At 36.4% G+C, this 21314-nt stretch overlaps 2 protein-coding genes across 5 annotated transcripts in view; one reads left to right on the forward strand and one right to left on the reverse strand.

Moving 5' to 3' along the window:
- Nucleotides 1-502: 502 nt before the first annotated feature.
- On the forward strand, nt 503-8246 carry LOC107674217 (solute carrier family 43 member 3-like). The gene is made up of 13 exons (XM_016468128.1): nt 503-553; nt 2065-2289; nt 2381-2510; nt 2925-2971; nt 3068-3144; nt 3228-3320; nt 3471-3610; nt 4396-4535; nt 4636-4776; nt 5387-5494; nt 5580-5766; nt 5855-5975; nt 7862-8246. The coding sequence occupies exons 2-13, from the start codon at nt 2079-2081 to the stop codon at nt 8003-8005; spliced, it is 1539 nt and encodes a 512-aa protein (XP_016323614.1). The 5' UTR covers nt 503-553; nt 2065-2078; the 3' UTR covers nt 8006-8246.
- A 48-nt stretch (nt 8247-8294) lies between these two features.
- Nucleotides 8295-21314, reverse strand: part of LOC107674218 (calcium-binding protein 2-like) — a 22871-nt gene continuing 9851 nt past the window's right edge. For 2 of the 4 annotated variants that reach the window (XM_016468132.1, XM_016468131.1), the window contains exons 3-7: nt 11821-11851; nt 10979-11113; nt 10714-10823; nt 10493-10640; nt 8968-8993 (exon numbers count right to left, since the gene is read on the reverse strand). In XM_016468132.1, the coding sequence (XP_016323618.1) occupies nt 8968-8993; nt 10493-10640; nt 10714-10823; nt 10979-11113; nt 11821-11851 (450 nt within the window). Of the gene's footprint in view, nt 8994-10492; nt 10641-10713; nt 10824-10978; nt 11114-11820; nt 11852-15549; nt 15763-16972; nt 17546-21314 lie in introns of those variants that run through there. The other 2 variants (XM_016468130.1, XM_016468129.1) reach the window with 2 other exon arrangements.

A 21314-nucleotide genomic window follows, 5' to 3' on the forward strand; every position in this document is an offset into this window, starting at 1 on the left:
TTTGTAAAGTCACAGATACTGTACGGACAATACGGCTCAGTTTTTCTATGTATCTTGCTCTGTTGAACGGCAAAAGTGACTTTACTAGGCCATACTGGATTAACACCATGCATCTCCTGTCAGCGGGAAAGCCACGCCCCCAGCTATCACAAGACCCGACCAAGTCCATGGGTGACACCCTCTCATTAGCATGTTGTGCAGAGGAAAAATAAATGCGGAACTACATTCAGAAATAAATGAGTGATCAAAGGAAAATAAATAGGATGAGTTTAGCATTTCCTTAAACATTTTCCATTTGCCCACCAATTTATTTTATGTATTTGCCTACTTTCATCACATGTTTAATTATTTCTATATGTATTTAAACAAGAATACGTGTATTTATACACACATTTATTTATTTATTTGCTTATTTATTTATTTTTAATTTCTGCAGGTTTGGTTCTCCATACGCATACACGTGCACAGGTTTAGTACAGTTGTTCAGCACGAGACGGGAATTCACAGCGCTCCAGCGATTCCGTCATTCACATCGATGTGACAGAAGACCGTTGTGAGTACTATGTCTATATACAAATAGAGTCAGTTTGTATGGAGAAACCATTTCAATTTAGATTGCCTGACTGATGCCCATAAACATACTATTGCTCAAGCTTGGAATGGAAATGCAGTGAAATCCATTTGCTTTTCGATGGTTTTAATTTAATTTGATTTGACGCTCTTTTATCGTTATATTATCGTTATATCTTTTACATTAAAAACGGAGGACGAGGAAAACTGTTGTTCTTGTTAGAGGTAGAGCTCGCAGATGTGGTAATCTGGATTAGTCAATTTGTCCACAGAGCGCGCGTGTATGTGCCATCAGTGATCAACTTCAGTTTTACCCTCTGTCACATTTCAAGAAACCTAGACACTGATGCAGCATGTCTTAACTGCTAAATCACAATTATGTAAGGGATACTGAACAGCCGGTCATTATCACAAGAAAAACCTCTTCATCCGAGTTATCCAAGACCCCCGCTAACCCTTTCAGAGTTTATTTTGTGCTATCTGGATGTACATTTTTCCTGCTTGCCAAATAAACATGGTCATAAAATACTGATTTGAGTTAAAATTACGTATTTCTTTTCTCGTACATGCTCTATTACATTATTAATCAATAATAATGGCACTTTTACACTAATAATAATAATAATAATAATAATGTATTGTTCTTCGCTTCCTCCTCGTTTTTCGTTTTCTTGTTTTGATTGGGAATTCTCATGCCTCTAGCCATCTATCAATATTTTATTCTAGTCATACATTTACATTGTCCTTCGAGCTATTTTTATTATTACTGTCAGTATACCCCGTGATCCCAAGATGGCGCTAGTTAGCGACTATAATTTGCGATGCAAGATAACTATCTAGTTTAGGGGTGATTATACAAAAATAATTGGTCGTCGCTCAGTGCTGCGAATGACCAATCAGAATCAAGTATTTTAGAGAGCCGTGTGGTAGGGTGTTGGTAGATACAGAGAAAGATATGCTTATTAAATATATGCTATTTACATTGATTAAATAGAATAGCACCAATTAAACGTGACTTATAATATGGCTTTGTCTGCCTCTTCTTGCAGTTTTACATAACTGACACATGCACAGTTTTAGAGGGTGAGAATTTTAGGGATAGGCCTACAAACTAAAAGGATTGTAGCATACAAAGATGCTGACAACAAACATGAATGTGATCACACAAATAGCTCAGAAGCTTTCCATCCTCTAGTGAATTTTTATGCAAACTTCCTAAATGTTCTGTCATGTTGTTTTCAACAGCAGATCTATAGCTCCCTCTCTTGAGAGGAGCATGTAGAACTTAAATGTAGTCCAAATACGTGGAAAGCGTTATCTCTACCACCATATAACCAATGTGCATGGTGTCTTTCTGGTGAAATGCGAGCAAGCTTCAACACACAAACAAGAGAAGTGGATCAGCGATTACTTTAAAGAAAAAGGACAATTCATTCTAGAATAAAATTAATTTAAACAGATATAGTGGCAATACAGTGCACTTTCCTACACAAGCGTTCCTGACCCTGATGGCGTGGATGCAAAGGATGCTGGGATGCAAGGGATCATCTGGGACGGCAGTGAGATACAAGCTTACTCTGGCTACAGGACTGCTGGAGTGCTTGTGTTTTGCTGGAGTTGTGTTTGGTTGGGCGTCTCTTGTGTTTGTCCTAAAGACAGATGGCTACTTCAGCGATTTGTGCATCAATGTGACAGACACCAGTGGAGAACTTGGCACAGGTGAGGTCATTTACAACGGTGGCTTTTAATATATTAGATGCTTCACTTCATTTTATGCTTTGTCTTCCTGCTTACCTTTTTTACTCTTTAGATTGCAGTCCGCAAGATGATAATTTCTCATTGGTTTTTACTGTGGCCTCCTTCATGAACAACTTTCTCACTCTGCCCAACGGATTCTTCTATGACCATTTTGGCACGATGGCAACGCGATTTTTAGCTATGTGAGTTTGTCCCTCGTAGGATGCAAAGCAGACGTCAGGCAAGAATTAGCAGAACTGCTGTGTCTCTCCACGGTAGAGTCAAGAAGTTTATCTGATTGTGTGTGGGGTGTGCTTAAGCAGATAGTAGAAATCAACATGGGCGTTTGACTGGACTCCAAAAACAGGGCTTTGTGCATTGCAGCCATTAAGTAAAAACAGCCCCTAAGTAAAATTGGTTGAGACTGCCAGAAATATTTGCAAATGTAAGCTGTTGTGTAATGTTAGGTACCACTTGTTCCATACGAAAAAAAAAAAAAACCATTTATAAAAAGGAAAACACTGAAATACCACTATAATATTTGAACAATTAAGCATTTCCTACTTAACGTTGAATTATATTGTATTTATACCAATTGTATAATCATTGTTTTGTAGACTTCTTTATACCACCGGCACTCTTATTGTGGCATTGTCCAATAAAGGTAAAGACAGACTGAAAAGTTTTTATTAATAATCACATCACACGCATCATGGGCATTTTTGATATGACTAATTTTCCTCTCTTTTCATTGAAACAGCTCTCTCTTTCTTGCTTTTTCCTGCTCTGTCCTTCATAGCTGTGGGAGGTATTTTATTTCTAATGACAAATATGCAGGTATGTTCATGAATGATTATATTTTATGCATGCAATGCATCAAGGTTATGATCAATTGCTTGCATTACTTGTCCTCATTACAGGTGGGGAACCTTTTTGACTCTCATAGATCAACAATTATTACAGTCTATAATGGGGCCTTTGACTCTTCATCAGTTATCTTTCTTATAATCAAGGTAAGAAGTAAGCACACACACACACACAAACACACACACACATAAATGCATCGAATAGTCCTATATTCAAGTTTTTCCACAGTGATTAAAAAAGAGTATCAGCTGTAATCATACTGCAATCCATGATATCTTGTATAACCATTTCTGAAGGTGCTCTATGAGAGAGGGGTTTCTTTTCGCTCCTCATTTCTCTTCCTCTCAGCCTGCAATCTCATTCATCTCCTCCGGACACTTTTCCTTATGCCAAAATCACACATTCCCTATTCCATCTCAGATGACTACAAATATGGGTGAGTGAAACGATAAGCTGAGAATTAACTGAATATACAACAGTTCATAAGTTTTGGGTCAGAAATGAATTATTTTATTCAGCAAAGATGCATTATATTGATCAAAAATTACATTAAAGACTTTTACGTTGTTACAAAAGATTTATATTTTAAATAAATGCAGTTCTTTTAAACTTTCTATTCATCAAATAATCAAAAAAAGCATCATGGTTTCCACAAAAGCATGGACAAACAGGACAACTGTTTTCAACACTGATAATAATAATAAGAAACATTTAATGCGCAGCAAATCAGCATATTAGAATGATTTCTGAAGGATCATGTGACACAAAGTCAGCTTTGCCATCACAGGAATAAATTAAATTTTAAAATATAATCAAATGGAAAGGTTATTTAAATACAATATTTCAGAATAATATTTCACAATGTTATAATTTTTACAGTAATTTGGTCAAACAAATGCAGCCTCGGGTGAGCATAAGAGACATCTTACAAAATCATTAAAAAATCTTAACAAACCCCAGACGTTTGGACGAAAGTGTAAAATAAATGTTAAATTCTAATTCAGATATTGTTTATATGATACATTTATGTTTTTTGCAACAAATAAGTTGAATAATTCCATATATTTAAAACAAATGTTATATATTATTGTAGATAAATTAAGCATAGTGTATATATACTCTATATTTAGTATGTAGTAAATCTGATATAGCCTTAATTACGTATAGTACAAAATTCATGATCTTATCCATATTAATTCAAATGCAAATCCTTATTTACAGGATGAGCTGTGTTAAATCACATAGCTACAACATTGAACAGTACGAGGCAGAGCGAGACCTGAGTTCAGACAGAGGCAGAGGTGTAGATGATGAGCCACTGGAGACTGACACACTAAAGCTAACAGACAACTCTGAGACAGGTGCTGCTTTGCCAACATAGGTCTTAGTTTAGTAGAAAATGACTGCATGATTACTGAAACCTTTCTTATCAACAAATGGCTTCTTCTTCTTCTGCTATAGACAGTTTTAGGAGCTGTGTTCTGTCCTGGTTCTTCCTGTGGCACCTCATATGGCTGTCAGTCATGCAGCTGCGGCATTATTTCTTCATTGGAACTCTGAATCCAATGCTCAATAGACTGGCCAACCAAGACCCAGACATTGGTAAACACATTTTCTCACTACTATGATGCTTTTCAGTGAATTCTGTGAAATCTTTGTTTATGGTAGGAGCCTCTCAGTTCATAAAATGAACTGGAATTTGAATGACAGGAGGAGGAATTTACTGAATTCAAAGACATTTAACACAATCACACATCAGACTTTGAGGTAAATTAAAGAATTCTTAATTGATGTAAATTATTATATTAAATATTTATAAATTATATATTAAAAAAATATAAAATCAATGAACATTAAAATAAAACATAAATTAAAATGTCTGTATTTCTGACATTTCAAACATTGACATATGATGATATATTTCTGGAAATATCCCATTTGTTGTGTGTAGGATCATTTTTATGGGTGATTTTTACTGAAAGAAAAATATATATTGTTAAAAACTACACATGAATTTCATTCCATTTTAATTCTACTCCCTTAGATACAATTCTGCATCCTCTTTGCTATACCAGTCAAAATTCAGGAATGGAATTGGATTTTGCCATTCTGACTGGCAACAACCCTAGGATCATTTTCAAATGCCTTACTGCGATAGTAGCAGAGGTTATAGGATTTGACTGAGACTTCTTTATCTCTTTTTCATTCTCAGTGAGTGAGTACACCAATGCGTTTGCTTTCACCCAGTTCTGTGGAGTTCTCTGTGCTCCCTGGAATGGCCTGCTAATGGACCGACACAAAAGAAAACCCCTAGATCCAGGTCAGTTGACAGGGAAATGTGAAGATCTGTCTTCTCACACCTGTACCATTTTTCTTTCTCATTCCCACCCTGGATATTTTTGTAGGTGTGTCAGAACGGGAAGCAGACCTGCGCTCGTCCGTTCTATCTCTCCTCCTCACCTCTCTGCAGTGCCTGTTGTTCTCCATCTGTGCAAGCATTCCGTTCCTCCCTCTCCAGTACGTCACATTCATCCTTCAGGTCCTTAACCGTTCTTTTCTGTACGGAGGGAATGCTGCATTCATCAGCATAGCGTAAGTAAAATGAGTGATATAAGTATCTTGATTGTCGCTAAATTTAAATCTTTTCTTAAGTGAGTGCAATGAATCTGAATTCCTACAGGTTTCCTGCCCGTCATTTTGGAAAGCTGTATGGTCTAGTGATGTCCCTATCAGCTGTGGTGTCACTGCTGCAGTATCCCTGCTTCGCCCTCAACAAAGTTCTTGGAGGAGACCCCTTCTATGTAAATCTATGTTTCCCATTCCACTGTTTCAACTACAAAGAGCTCATATACATACAGTGGCCCCAAAAGTATGTGTACACTTGTAATTGCATGAATGTCATTGAATTTTATCACAAAATCAAACCAAGTGGCATTTATTATAAATATAGCTTTTCACAAAAAGAGGTTTAAAATGATAAAACAATATACTGAGATACTGTTCAGAATGAAGACAAAAAGTATTGTTTTTGTGCAAATGTTAGTGGAATATGTCTATAGTTAATGTGAAGTTAGTTCTGAGAAAATTCTAGCATTATATCTTTGCAGAGAACTTCATTTAATATTTTGTTATCTAATGTAATAAAATTCATACATTTTAAGTGTGTCCATTTGAGGTTTGAAATACTTTTTGGGGCCGCTAGATGTTGATCCTACACTCTAAAAAATGCTGGGTTAAATACAACCCAGTGCCATTTCTGCCAAAAAATCATGCTTTGGTATATCATAATTATAATATAAAAAGTCAAAATGATACAAAGTTATAATTATGAGATAAAAAGTCAAAACTGACATAAGCTGAAATTATGTGATAAACATTGTGACATAAAACAGCATTTTTTCTGACATAACTGTTATCCGAATCCTTGACATTTTTATGACGTTTTGTCTCAATTTTGACTCTTATGCCATATTTATGACTTTTATCTCATAATTTCAACTTTTATCTCATAACTTAGTATCTCACAATTTTGACTAATAATGTTATAATTATTGTTTTTATGTCTAAAACATAACATTTTGTTTTAAATACAACATGCTATGGACATAAAAAGTAATAGTTCTGATCAAAAATGATTAGATATGTGGCAGAAATGTTCTTCCATACAATACCTACAACTACAAGATTGTATGGTTAAATGCTATATACTAAAACTATATAAATACTAAAAAAGCCTATAAAAGTGAGTTTTTCACATCAAACCTAAAATACATATGTAAGATTGCTCCATAAACATTTCCAGCAGCATTTGATTAAAGGGGCCCTTGATTATGATTTCACTTTTTAACTTTAGTTAGTGTGTAATGTTGCTGTTTGAGCATAAACAACAGCTGTAAAGTTACAACGCTCAAAGTTCAATGCAAAGGGAGATATTTTATTTTACAGAATTCACTTTTTAAGGCCTACAACACACGGCTGGTAGGGACTACAAAGAGCTTCTTCCTGGGTTGGTGACATTACAAACCCTAAAATTTACATAAACCTTTGAACATGCAACAAAGAGGGTGAGGCCATGTTGGGTTGCGAGGAAGAGTTGTTGTACTAGAGTGTTACTGTTATAAATTAAACAATTACTCTACAAAAATGCTACAACGCAATCATGTATTCTGCTGTACTAAAGCTTTAATAAGGATAAAACCATATATCAAAAGATAACATAAACAGCAGTAGCATTTACAAATAACAGCATATCTAAAAAGTATGAGACAACTACAAACAAAAAACATACCATTCTGAAACGTCCTGTAAGAGCCATGCTTGCACAGGTTCTGCCCGATCCTCTTCAATAATATTCTCTGGGTCTGATTCGGGCTCAAATTGATATGGTAATATATTGACTCCATTGTTTACAGTACACCAGAGCACATACAACTACCCGTTAGGGGCGTGGTGTTTCCGGACAAATATGTGAAAAATAATGCGTTTTTTTTTTTTTAAGCAAAGCATGAACACATGTTACAGTGCACCCAATAAACACAGTCAAGCCTTCGAAAATAGCTGATTTACCACCCCTTTAAATATTAGTTTTAATTCCGTGTGTGTAAATTGACCAAAATCATTAACAATTAAGTTTTCCACAGCTTTTACTGTAATCAGTAAATGTTAGTGTATTTCTGTGTTTCTGTAGGTGAACATCATCTTAACTGTCCTGACTCTACTGGCCTTCATTCATCCTGTCTATGTGTTTCTTCACTGCAGAGAGATGGCAAAACAGCGAGAGAATTCACAGAGCATTTTAGAAGCCTCCATACAGGAAACATCAATGTATTAATTTAAATCACTTCATCTATAGACATACTTGATTAATGCATATGATTATGCAAATCTATCTAGGCCTTAGCTTTTGTAACTGACAAAGGGAAAATTAATAAGCATTGTGATTATTGTGTATTCACGCAACTTTTTTTTTTTTTTACCACCATTGTATTTTAGAGATTTAAATACTCGAAAATAAGAGTTAATAGTCAGCATTTAAATTAATTCCATTTAATTTGTTATTGAATATTTACAATCTTAATGAGTACAGAAATAACAATAAATATATTGAAGTTTTTATTTATATAGTTCACTGTTGGCAAGAATAGATATTTAGATAAAAACTTTTGTTTAAACATAATGATTAAGGAACAAGGGGAGATCACATGGGTGTCAGGATCTTTACAAGGGATCTCCAGACTTGGGACAGGAGTTGTATAATATCCAGTTTTGCATGTTAATATCTTGTTCCCACAGGGAAAGCATTAACAGCCCAAAAAGCATCATACAGGAACTTTAGACCCATTAACCAGTGGTTTACCTTCCAAAACACACATAATACTGATTTATATCTAGCATTGCATTGTCAGTCCACAATGACCATGTACTACACATATACAATTTCAGTAGTTATTAATTACATTTCCATTCTGGGCTTTATAGCATGCTTTTATAAATAATGTGTGCTACAGCTATGCTTTGTACCCTTATAATTCTGAACATATGTGGAAACATGGAAAATTCCTTAATTAACTCCTTAATTTTTTTACCAAAATGCTAAAATAAATTAAATAAGAAACACACTTTTCCTCTTTGTCATAAAAACAAGCAAATATGTAAAATATCCCTGTATGAAGAAAGAGTATGGTTTAAATAATTTCATATGGTAGTTAATTAAAGCAGACGCATAGTATTTAACTCTTCACGTTAGGAGTTGGCAAACTGATTGTTCTCTTCCTTTTTCATGAGTCCTCTAAATTAGCGAGACATCATTCGGACAAACTCTGTTGAGCGTAAGGTGAAAAATATGTTAGTTAAGAGATGAACAGATAGTTTCCTTTCCAATTTATGAGTAGAAATACCCAAGTACTATAGTGTGTGTGTGTGTATATACATATAGCAGACACTTTTATCAAAAGTGAGTTACAAATGAGGAATATTCATTATAAAGAGGCATATATACATGATATATACAGTATATATATAATTTATTCATTCATTCCATAAGCATCTTTTATATACACTTCCTTGCCTCTTTATTAGGTACCCCCTTTTACCATCAAAAATGCCTTAGTTCTTTGTGGCATAAATTCATTAAAGAGCTGGAAACATTCCACTGGAATTTTGGTCCATATTGACATGATAGCATCATGCAGTTGTTGCAGATTTGTCAGCTGCACATGCGTGATGTGAATCTCCCATTGCACCACATCCCAAAGGTGCTCTATTGGATTGATATCTGGTGACTGTGGAGGCCATTTGAGCATAGGGAACTCATTGTCATGTTCAAGAAACCAGTTTGAGATGACTGAGTTTTTTGACCTGGCACGTTATACTGCTGGAAGTAGCCATACCAAGATGGGTACACTGTGGTCATAACGGGAAGGACATGGTCAGGAACAATACTGAGGTTGGTTGTGGCAAACGTGTGCCAAGAAAATATCCCCCACACCATTACACCAGCACCACCAGTCTGAATCGTTGATACAAGGCAAGATGAATCCATGCTTTCATGTTGTTTATGCCAAATTCTGACCCTATCAGTTGAATGTTGTAGCAGAAATCGAGACTCTTCAGACCAGGCAACCTTTTTCCAGTCTACTATTGTTCAGTCTTGGTGAGCCTGTGCGAATGGTAGCCTAATTTTCCTGTTCTTAGCTGACAGGAGTGGTACACAGTGTAGTCTTCTGCAGCTGTAGCCCGTTTGCTTCAACGTTGAATGTGTTGTGCATTCAGAGATGCTCTTCTCCATACCTCAGTTGTAGCGAATGGTTATGAGTTGCTATTGCTTTTCTATCAGCTCAAACTAGTCTGGCCATTGTCCCCTGACCTCTGGCATCAATATGACATTTTCGCCCACAGAACTGCCACTCACTGGATATTTTCTCTATTTTGGACCATTCTTTGTAAACCCTAGAGATTGCTGTTTGAAAATCCCAGTAGATCAGTAGATAGTTTCTGAAATACTCAGAACCAGCCCATCTGGCACCAACAACCATGCCACATTCAAAGCCACTTAAATCATCTTTCCTCCCCATTCTGATGCTCAGTTTGAACTTTAGCAGATTGTCTTGACCATGTCTACATCCCTAAATGCACTTAGTTGCTGCCATGTGATTGGCTGATTAGATATTTGTGTTAACAAGCAGATGAACAGATGTACCTAATAAATTGGCCGGTGTGTGTATATTAACATGAATAAAGGCTATACATAATGGTTTTCCCAAATGCACATGCAAAAATCAAAATTCAAGAACCCGTGGAGCAAAATTATAATTCTAACCTTCAAAGTCAACCTGGCCATCTCCATTGAGGTCGACATCCCTGAGGATCTCATCAATCTCTCTGTGGCTGAGCTGCTCTCCCATCAGCTTCTTCATGGCTTCCCTCAGTTCAGCCAGACTGATCTTACCATCACCGTCGGAGTCAAACTGAGATTAAAAAGGGTGTGACTTCAGAAAACTTGGGAATACAGTACACCTGTCAGTAGCATGGAACACCAACCTCTCTAAAAGCATCTCTCAGTTCTTTCACTCCGATCATGTCTGCTGTCTCAGCCAGCATCTTTGGGCCCATCAGGTCTACGAAGTCCTCAAAGTCCACTCTACCGCCACCTAGTGAACAAACATACAATCATGTAAGAGGTATCATGAATACACCCTAGATGAGTGGTTCAGATATTCATGCTTTACTGAGTCTGTTCTTGAATAAAACTCTCAGTATAACTGAGATAATGACGTATAATGATAATGACAAGGTTGCCACTCACAGATCTGCTGACTGAGTTCAATCAGCTCCATTTCTGTGGGCATGTAGCCCATCGTTCTCATGCACTCGCCCAGATCCTTACAGCTAATGAAGCCGTCCTTGTCTTTGTCAAATTCTCGGAAGGCTTCTTTCAACTCTGAAGGCAGAGAAAGAATGAGAGAGAGAGAGCATCTTCAGTTTGTTGACATTAATGTGCAATCTGTCTGTGCAGTAAGAGGATTCTGAAGGATAAAGGCATGGTGATCACATTTGTCGGAGGAGTAGTTCATCCAAAACTACTCACACTTATGCAATTGCAAAGCAGTAGCCAATGTTTTTTTTCCTCCATAGAACACAAAAGGAAACAATGAAATTATAAAGTGAGCAGGGTCTGTCCAGCTCAAATGCTGTACAAAACTATCATATAAGTGGTCAATATGTCTTTTGAGGTCATACAATAGCACTGTATGAGGAACAGACTTTAATTCAGTTTAAATCACAGTTGTTTTTGAGACTGATATTATATATATATATATTTTTTTTAATTTGGAGAAATGTACAGGGTATTCTTTGATTTTCTCCTTTTGTGTTGCACAGAAGAAAATGATACAGGCTTGGAAAGACATGACTGTGAGTAAATTATTTTCAGCATTTGGTTGAATTGTTCCATTAAATGTATCTTATCAAGGGATTTAGAGGAGACTGAACGTAGATTCATATAAATTGAGAGAGGTAATGGCAAGAATCCATGTTGATGGAGGGAGTGAAGTCAATAAGGGAAGGAATCATTTCATTTTGGATGGTGGGAGAGTTTAACGCTCTTAATGGTATAAAGCATATCAATGATGTTGGATATCTCTATACCTTCAATTTCCTCTGGCCGTAGATCTCTGTCCTGCAGTGAGTACAGATTTCAAAGAGTCATACAGAGACAAACTATTAGGACAAACACACAGATACGTAGACAGACACATACATACAAAACATAATAATAATTAAAATAATAATAATTAATTAAAATAATGATAATATAATTATAACAACATATAAATAATACAAATAATTGAATTATTTTATTATTTTTTCATTACAAATGATGTGGAAAAATCATAGAAAATTGGTTAGAAAGTGTGGGAACCCTGTATTATAATCTCTCCTGTAATCTGCTTTGCATTCAGACTGGGTTTGTTGAACTGTCACTCAAAGTACATTGTACCAGCAAGCCTCACACACACCTGTCAGTGTTGCCGGGGGCAACCATCTGCACACCGCTGCATGAACACGCGAGTGGTTGAATGAAACACATGAGGCTCTGATTACTGGTCAGCACAAGTAAAAACAAAAGGAGTGCCTGCACGTAAAATGTGCTTCATATCACACATAACATTAATGCATCTACTTCTTTCCAGGGAAAGATTCAACTGATACAGAATGACCACCATATCCAAAAAAGTCCACAAAATCCTGTACGTAAAAAAAAAAAAAATGTGTGCCTATGAAGTCCATGGTAATATTCAAGAAATAGTTCGCCAAAAAATGAAAATTTGCTGAAAATGTACTTACCCTCAGGCCAACCAAGATGTAGATGAGTTTGTTTTTCATCTGAAGAGATTTGGAGAAATGTAGCATTACATCACTTGCTCACCATTGGATCCTCTGTAGTGAATGGGTGCTGTCAGAATGAGAGTCCAAACAGCTGATAAAAACATCGCAGTCCATCAATTAGTCTTGTGAAAAGCTGTGTTTGTAAAAAAAATAATAATAATTGCTTCTGGCTAAAATATGCGTCCTCTGTCTACGCTTTTTCCAGTGAAAAAGTTGTTTAATCAGGGGAGAAATATAACACTGTTTACAAACTTACAACACCGTAACGATGGATTTGTTTATTACAAACACAGCTTTTCACGTCACAAGACATTAATTGATGGATGGAGTTATGTGGATTACTTGTGGACTATTGCGATGTTTTTATCAGCAGTTTAGACTCCCATTCTGTTGGCACCCATTCACTGCAGAGGATCCATTAGTGAGCAATGTAATGTGATGTAATGCCACATATCTCCAAATCTGTTATGATAAAGAAACAAATTCATCTACATCTTGGATAGTCTGATTATATTTTCAGCAAATGTTTAAATTTTTTGGTTGAACTATTCCTTTAATGAACTTAGAATATAATTATGGATTTTATGGATTTAATATTTTCCTTACAAAAATAAGGTTGATTTTGTGCAGTTTTTGTAATTGCTCCCTTAATAATATTGAGGTCCTGAAGCAAAACTGACTGAGAACCACAGTGTTATGATATTATGGATTATATTACATTAAGTTGTCTAAGGATAGAAAAGCACACACATGGGACTGCGTGTTGTCAGATATTCATGTTCATGGAAATGGAAAAACTCAGTCATTAAAACATTATCAGCGTAACTCCAAATAAAAAAAGAACAAGCGGAGCAATGAAACTCGACTGAATCAACATTTATACATTACATAAGTAAGATAATAACAAATGGTAGAGTGATTTAGATTTTGATCTGATTGACTGAGCCTGTGTTTTGGCAGTGGCCAGCCAGAACATATTCACACAGCTGGCGACTATTTAGGCTGATTACTATGAATCGGAAAGCATGATGCAAGCAGCAGTAGAATAAGGTCACTATGGTGAACAGATTACAAGGGTCCAGGTTGCCAGGTAACAAATGGAGTCCAATGGAGTTCACATATAATATTTTGTGAAAATCAGGTGCTCACCCATACAATATATAGTTTTTACATAGTCTGTTCAACATGCACCCTAGAGCCTCAATAAGTGCTGCACAACTAAGAAGATGTGATATTACTTGGGGAAAAGGCTTTAGCTGTAATGCCCCTGTGGACTGTTTGTTGTGGTTTCTTCCCTTTGTGTTGGTTTAGCCCGTCTAATCATTAGTTAATCACCGTCATTGTGCTCACCTGTCTGCCTCTAATTATTCACCCCTTATTAGTTCCTGTCTGTCTGAGCATTGGTGTCGGTTATTGTTAATGTTACCCTGAGTGTGTGTCTCACCTACCTGAACCTGCCTTGTTGTGTCTACAATAAATGTCATTATTGGAATCCTTGTCGTCCTCGTCGTCCTGCCTGCCTCCACACACTCAGTTCCGTGACAGAATAACGACCCAAAACAACAACATGGAGATCGCTGCTCGTTTCCTCACCATATCCCGCCGGGATCTCCCCTTCTACGAGTATGCCAGGGAGTTCTGCAAGCTAGCAGCGGTGATGTCGTTAGAGGACGCCGTCCTTAATCAGCTGTTCTGGCTCGGGGCCAACTACCATCGCCCCATGGACCTCCCAGACACCACTGGACTAAGTTGGAGGGAAGGTGTCTTCCGGTGTCTGGGGAGTGTCCGGTCCCGAGCCAGAACCAGTCCGCCGCCGTCCGCGGCTCACTCAAGCCCGAAGGACGTTAAAGTGGCAAGCCCGAAGGACGTCGATGTCCTTATTAGTTCCTGTCTGTCTGAGCATTGGTGTCGGTTATTGCTAATGTTACCCCGAGTGTATGTCTCACCTACCTGAACCTGCCTTGTTGTGTCTACAATACTTGTCGTCCTGCCTGCCTCCACACACCCAGTTCCGTGACATTAGCTTGTCACAAACAATTTCAGGGAAATTTTACATTGGTTTTGTCTTTTTTTTTTTTTTTTAGCAATTTCTACAGCTTACACCCTACTCTATCCACACAAAAAGGATTCTGGGATTATCAGACAGATGGAGACATTGATATGAAACATTAAGCTACTATAAAACTACACAGTTGAACGCTCTCTCTCTTTGTATTTTTGACCACTTCCACCAGATTAACATAAGAAACTGATTGTACTGCCAATGGTAGGTGTAATATCTAAGGTGAAATATCTAAGTTTCACCTCTCTTTGGAGAAACATGCACAATGATTGTCTTTTTTTCCTGCAAAGACATAAGAGGTTTTTCCAAGATTCTCCCATGAGTAAAAAAGAACATTATACTAATGGTATATATAAATCATAGCCATATGCAACAATTGACAGCAGAAGGATATTACACTGTCTCAGTCCCATCGATCAATACTGGAGGCTTCAGGATCTAAATTACATTTTTAAAAAGTACTAATTTCTTCATTCACCCAAACCACTTCACTATCAGGTAATATTATATTATACTACATACATTTCTGATTTGGTGCACACTTAAGAATAGGTTGTAGAAATGCATTCATGTTAGGTTGTTGAGTGCATTTGTTTCTATTATGGACACTTTAATGTAAAGTATTACATTTAAGCATCCTTACAAATGCTGCATTAAGGACTTGGCAACATAAAAAATGACCTGACATTGACTCACAATGGCGAATAATGTGGCACAGTATCCTCCAATCACAGGAATGGGAGATGATGGGTCATTATCTAAGTAATGGGGGCTCAAGGGAGGTTAATAGGATTTGACTGAAGGTGGATAAGACAGAAAATGATAATCTGATTCCTTGATGGGAATTCTGACACTGATGGTCTATATATCCACACCATGCATTTTCTAAAAAAGGCTCGTTTGTAAGTGTGTGTGTGTGTACATACGAGTTGAACCTGAGCGAAGCTTTGTCGGAGAAAGATGCAGGCTGGGCCCACGATGTTGTGTAGCATGGTACAGTTCTGAACCAGAGCACATATCGGCTCCTCAAACTGCTGCCCCAGCTCTTCATCATCCTCATCCTCAGCTGCTGCATCACCGCTGCCTCCTAACATGGCGGATGCCAATGGCAGTCCACTGCCTTCCTGGGGCGGGACCCCCTTTGCAAGGAACCATTTCATTATGCACCAGACAAAATCGCAGTCTGACAAGGTCTAATACTGCTGTATGTGGTGAAATTATCTGTCAAAAAAATCATCCTGCCGATGTCTATACTATAAATTACATTATTATTTTATAATGAAAATATCCTGGGAAACGAATCAGTTCTCACAATTTAAAAAAATTGTCCCATGTGGAACATAAAAGGAGACATTTAGCAGAATGTCCGACCTGCTCTATTCCATATAATGAAAGTGGATGGTGACCAGGGACTGACAAGTTTTAAAAGAGCACCATAAAAGCATCACAAAGGTGCACTATATTTCAAGTCTTCTGAAGCCATGATTGTTTTGTTTGAGGAAAAGACTGAAATGTAGGTTGTGATTACTGGAAATATTAAAAGCATTGCTCAAAAGCCATGGTCACCATTCACTTTTATTGTAATAGAGCAGCTTGGACATTCTGCTATAAATATCATGTATCAAATATAATTCATCATTATATATAGTACTGTTCAAAGGTTTGGCGTCAGTAAGGGTTGTTTTGTTAAATTAATTAATAGTTTTCTTCAGCAAGGATGCATTAAATTGATCAAAAAGTACAAGACATTTATAATGTTACAAAAAAAAAATTATATTTCAAATAAATGCTGTTCTTTTGAACTTTCAAAGAATCCAGAAAAAAGTATCCATGTTCATCATTAATCAGCACAACTGTTTATAGCATAATAATAATAAGCATTCAGCAAATCAGCATATTAGAATGATTTCTGAAGGATCACGTGACGCTGAAAACTTTGGTAATGACTGGTGAAAATGTAGCTTTGCCATCATAGAAATAAATTATAATTATTTTAAAATAATGTAAAGTAAAACAGAGTTATTTCAAATTGAAATAATATTTTCCAATAATACTTCCTTGCTGTATTTTTGATCAAATTAATGCAGTTCTCAAAATAAGAGACTCGCTTTTAAAAATTAAACAATATTACCAACCCCAAAGTTTTGAAGTTTGGTGAAATGTTCCTTTAAGTTTGTACATTACAATTATTGCAACGTAATTGCAACTTAATCAATATCTTAACTTATCGCACCATGATACTGTCTGCCAAAGGCCAAGTAATTTTGAATAGTTTCAAGTAATTTTCGAAATCAGTCTCACTAATCTACTTCTTATAAAAATAGTCTTTTTAAAAAACTGATATCTTACCTTCTTCATACTGCTTCTTTTAGATGGCTTCGCTCCCATCATTTGTATTTCTCTAATCCTCACTGCTCCAACTCTTTCTGGTCATCTCTGTCCCTCCCCCTCCCTCTTTATCTCTCACTCTTGGTTGCTGTCCTCAGATTATTACATAAACTTTGCGACACACAATCCCTGTTGTCAGAATATATCAAGACGGGGGGAGCAGCTTAAACAAGAGGTGATGCTAATACCACTAAAAACGAATGCTTTGGGAGCAGTGAGACCTATTCCTTAAGCCAGAAACGGTATTTCCAGGGTTTTCTGAGCACTCTAATCCTGATGCTCTTGGACATTGCATCTGTTGTCTGTTTTCGCTCTCTCTGCATGTTCTTTATCCTGCCCCTTCTTTCTTTCTCCATGTAATTTCACATACTCATTTTGACTTGTGATGGACTCTAATCGCACTTCTACTGCAAGTGACTGTTCTGGCATGGTACAAAATAGGAAGGGATGGAGGGATGAGGAGAGAAATGTAGAGAGAGAGAGAGAAAGAGAGCAAAGGGGTGGGAAAGGGCTTCATAATCCGCAACATTCCAGATTACATGGTGAGTGCAACGCAGCTGGCAGTGCTGATAAGGGAATGTAGGATTGTAGAAAGATTGTAGAGCAGGTAGACAGACATCAGATGGTTTTTAGAAGGGTGATGAGCTGCAGTGTCAGGGGTCAGAGGTCAAAAGGGTCAGAAGAGAGGATAGATGGATCAGTAGATGAAGCCAAATCAATACTTATTATACATGTCAGTGTAGAAAATGGGAAAATATTGAGGAAAACAGGAAAATAACAAGGACATTTAAAAAATATATAATAATAAGTATATAAATAACTAGCCCCAGACCAATCCACGTGGTTTTGTTTTGCTCTAATCTACTCATAACCCCCAAAATATGATATTCTGGACAAAGGTCTAATTCTTGGTATTAGAGGGAGAAAAAACATTTACAGTGACTTACAGAATTACTTCACAGTGTTATGATTAGTGAACACTGGTGGAAATGAAATTATGCTTGTCTATGAGATTAGATGGGTTTAAACATGCAGGTGAGCGCAAAACATGTTTTTATTTTTTTCAGAGATCTCTTAGCCTTTTCACCTCTCCTACCCAGAAGTAAGATGAGTTTTTGGTCCAGATCAAGGTCTTACTGTATTCAATCCCACATTCATGCAATATTACCATGTAATCTCTTTCGATTCCATGCTAGGCTTTCTCTCACATTCTCTTATATATATATAACTAAGATATTTTAAGATCAAGTTAAAGATAATTGTGCTTAAAAGCTCTCCGGGTGCAAAGACAAAGTAGGCATAAAAAGATAGAGATCTAGGGCTGTTTCATAATACAACAATATGGCATTTCAATGATATTAGATTTGTTAACATGCACCTTACAAAAGCTCCATAGCACAAGAGGGCAGCGTCAATTCAGTTAATTCAGTATATGAATGATTTAAATATGAATAATGAATATTTCCTTTATATCTATTTTTAAAAAGAGGGTCTTATACACCCAGTAGAATAAACTAAAGCTAGAGCTATATATTTAGCTTTCTTCAGATTCCTTTGTATCCACCTTCAGCAGCTGCATTATGGGAATATAACCACTAGGGGGCACTAAACAAGCACTTTTGATATTCAAAGTGTCTACAAAGGGATAGACCTGTGTTGAAAAAGCACAATTTCATATTTTTCATAAGGTGATTGTGGGACGAAATTTCCAGAATTGTGTGGACTCACTAAAATAAAAATAAAAAAATAAATAAAAAAATTAAAATTAAATTACCACACAAAACTTTGGACTTTCTGTATTTTGTCATTATCTTAAACACCTTTTGTTCTAAATGCTTCTGCGCAAATGCTTAAAATTTGTTTTGTATACATACATATGTAAATTATGTGTATGTACAAAGCAAAAACTATAATTATATTAGCATTTTTTAAATGGATGAGTTGGACTGGAGAGTAAAGGACAAGCAGTCAACAAGTGCACAGAAGGATGATAGTTTATGCTCTCAGTATAAACTAACCAATCACAACAAATATTCAAATGATGTATCGTGTCAAGCCAATCAGCTTCTAGTGTACTTAACCCTCTGATATTGTTCATTTGGGAGTCACACTTGTGTTGTTCGCGGTCAAAAGTGACCGGAAACCTGAAATGAAACTTTTTTTTTATTTTCAGTGAAATCAAGGTAATATATTTTTGTTCGATAATATTTTTTCTTTATTATTTTGTATTTTGAGAGAATTTCATGGTACTATTTAATATTTATGCAATAATTATGATACATTTTTCCCATTGAAAACAATAAAAAAATGTAGGGCTGGTAAGCGATTAAAATGTTTAATCTAATTAATTACATGATGTGGCGATTAATTAATCTAATTTATTATTATTACTATGGAAATATGAAATATTTATTGAATGAAATGATACTCTAGGCTAACCCTGAATCAAAATAAGGTTTGTTACAAAAGCTTACAGTAATGTTCCAATGCTTTTTTGGAAGTCAGCTGTTAAAAATCTTTATAAAAAGTACAGTTCTGACTCTAAAAACTGATTAGCCAAGCCACATTTGATGGCGTCATAAAATAGCCAGTGACTGCACATGATTTAAATGATACAAAGGGCTCCGAAAGTCTGAGACCACATTGAAAATGTGGTACTTTTCATTTAAACCTGGAAATAAACAAAGTTTAAAAAGTTTTAGGGTTTTGAAAATAAATAATTATATATATATAAAAAAAAATTATTATTATTATTAGTAGTAGTAGTAGCCTAATTCATAGTACGGTAATAATACATGGCTCAAAGCACCTTCTCAAAACAGTTCTGAAGCATGCTTTTTGTTTATGTTTGCTGACAGACACCAGTGTTTCCCACAGACTTGCACATGCAAATTGATTCTCTGCGAGTAGGAGGCGCTTTTGGAGCGGAGATATAGCGGTTTCCCCGGTAACGGCTGTAATCAAATACAAAACGCTAGGAAAGACCAAATGAAAATGACATCTAAGCTTTTCTGAAGACGGTCGGTTCTTTTCAATTATACATTCATATAAAAACACCCGCGCTGCATTTTAATTTTGAAACGTGCAGTGCTCAGTTTATTCAACGAAGTAGTTAGAATCCTTTTGGAAAATCTATTTGTGGCATCAGTTTTGATTTTGTGACAGGCTGCCACAAATAACTCAATGTATGGGAAACACTGGACACTGCTATAAGTCAAATGGCCATAATCTAACAAAAATAAAAGAGTTCACACACATTACACAGCCTGCTGCTCATAACTGCTTAAGAGTGCACTTGCCACGAGGGATGACATCGTGGATGATATTGTCGGACCTACACACACATTTCATGAGGAAAGTTAACGTGCACGTTATAATCAGCCCAGAAGTTTTTATATTGTCAGTACAGTAGATATGAACTCATTTATGTGCAATTACTTGTCATTCTAATGGATGGAAACCGACGCGAGAGAGATCAGACTTGCTGCCACAAATAACTCAATGTATGGGAAACACTGGACACTGCTATAAGTCAAATGGCCATAATCTAAGTGATAAAAAAAACAAAAAAAAAACTACTCATATTAGCGGTGAAATGTCGTCCGATTATGTCAAACGTCATTTGCTCACTAGATGTCATGAAGGAAAAGTTTCAATATCTCGCCTTCGCTTTCATTTCGGACCATCTCCAGAAAGACATTAAAAAATTTAACATACGATTTACAAGTTTAACATGCGTTTATCAAAGCAGGAAATAGTGTTCTTGAAATACGAAATGGAGGCGGGTCAGGACTGAATTCCCTCCGGGTCCGGATCCGGACCGAAGTCCGGACTTCGGTGCTTTCACACCTGTAGATCGATTGCTTTGTTCCGAAACGGGGATTAAAATTATTACAATGTTGCTTTTTAATCTTGGTGCGGAACGTTAGCTGTCACCCGTCAGGATGGAACGACAGCAGCTTCTTGGGCTTATTGTTGTTTTTTTTCTTTGTAGATGTCCTTATATTAATTTATCACTTTGAGCAGGAGTCCAGGATTCATCGGGAAAACATTTTTAAAATGCACCTACTAGGAAGAAGAGCAATAAGAAGTGAGCTTTGATTTTGAATGGCGAAGACGTGCTTACCCACAGACATTCACAGGTTCATTTTGAGATATTAGCAAAACAACAAAGCTAATGCTTTTCACGGAACTTATGTAATTACCCATTATACATCTAGTCATTTTATAATGCCGTCTTATTGCTCTTCTTCCTAGTAGGTGCATTTTAAAAATGTTTTCCCGATGAATCCTGGACTCCTGC

Source organism: Sinocyclocheilus anshuiensis, unplaced genomic scaffold, assembly GCF_001515605.1.
Source record: "Sinocyclocheilus anshuiensis isolate Anshui unplaced genomic scaffold, SAMN03320099.WGS_v1.1 scaffold728, whole genome shotgun sequence".
Lineage (NCBI taxonomy): Eukaryota > Metazoa > Chordata > Actinopteri > Cypriniformes > Cyprinidae > Sinocyclocheilus > Sinocyclocheilus anshuiensis.

Excerpts from the sequence above, each read along its gene's own strand:
- LOC107674217 (XM_016468128.1), top strand. The coding sequence starts at position 2,079 with ATGGCGTGGATGCAAAGGATGCTGGGATGCAAGGGATCATCTGGGACG. Across the intron at positions 5,495-5,579 it reads AAGAAAACCCCTAGATCCAG|GTGTGTCAGAACGGGAAGCA; the intron begins GTCAGTTGACAG and ends ATATTTTTGTAG. Across the intron at positions 5,976-7,861 it reads TTGGAGGAGACCCCTTCTAT|GTGAACATCATCTTAACTGT; the intron begins GTAAATCTATGT and ends GTGTTTCTGTAG.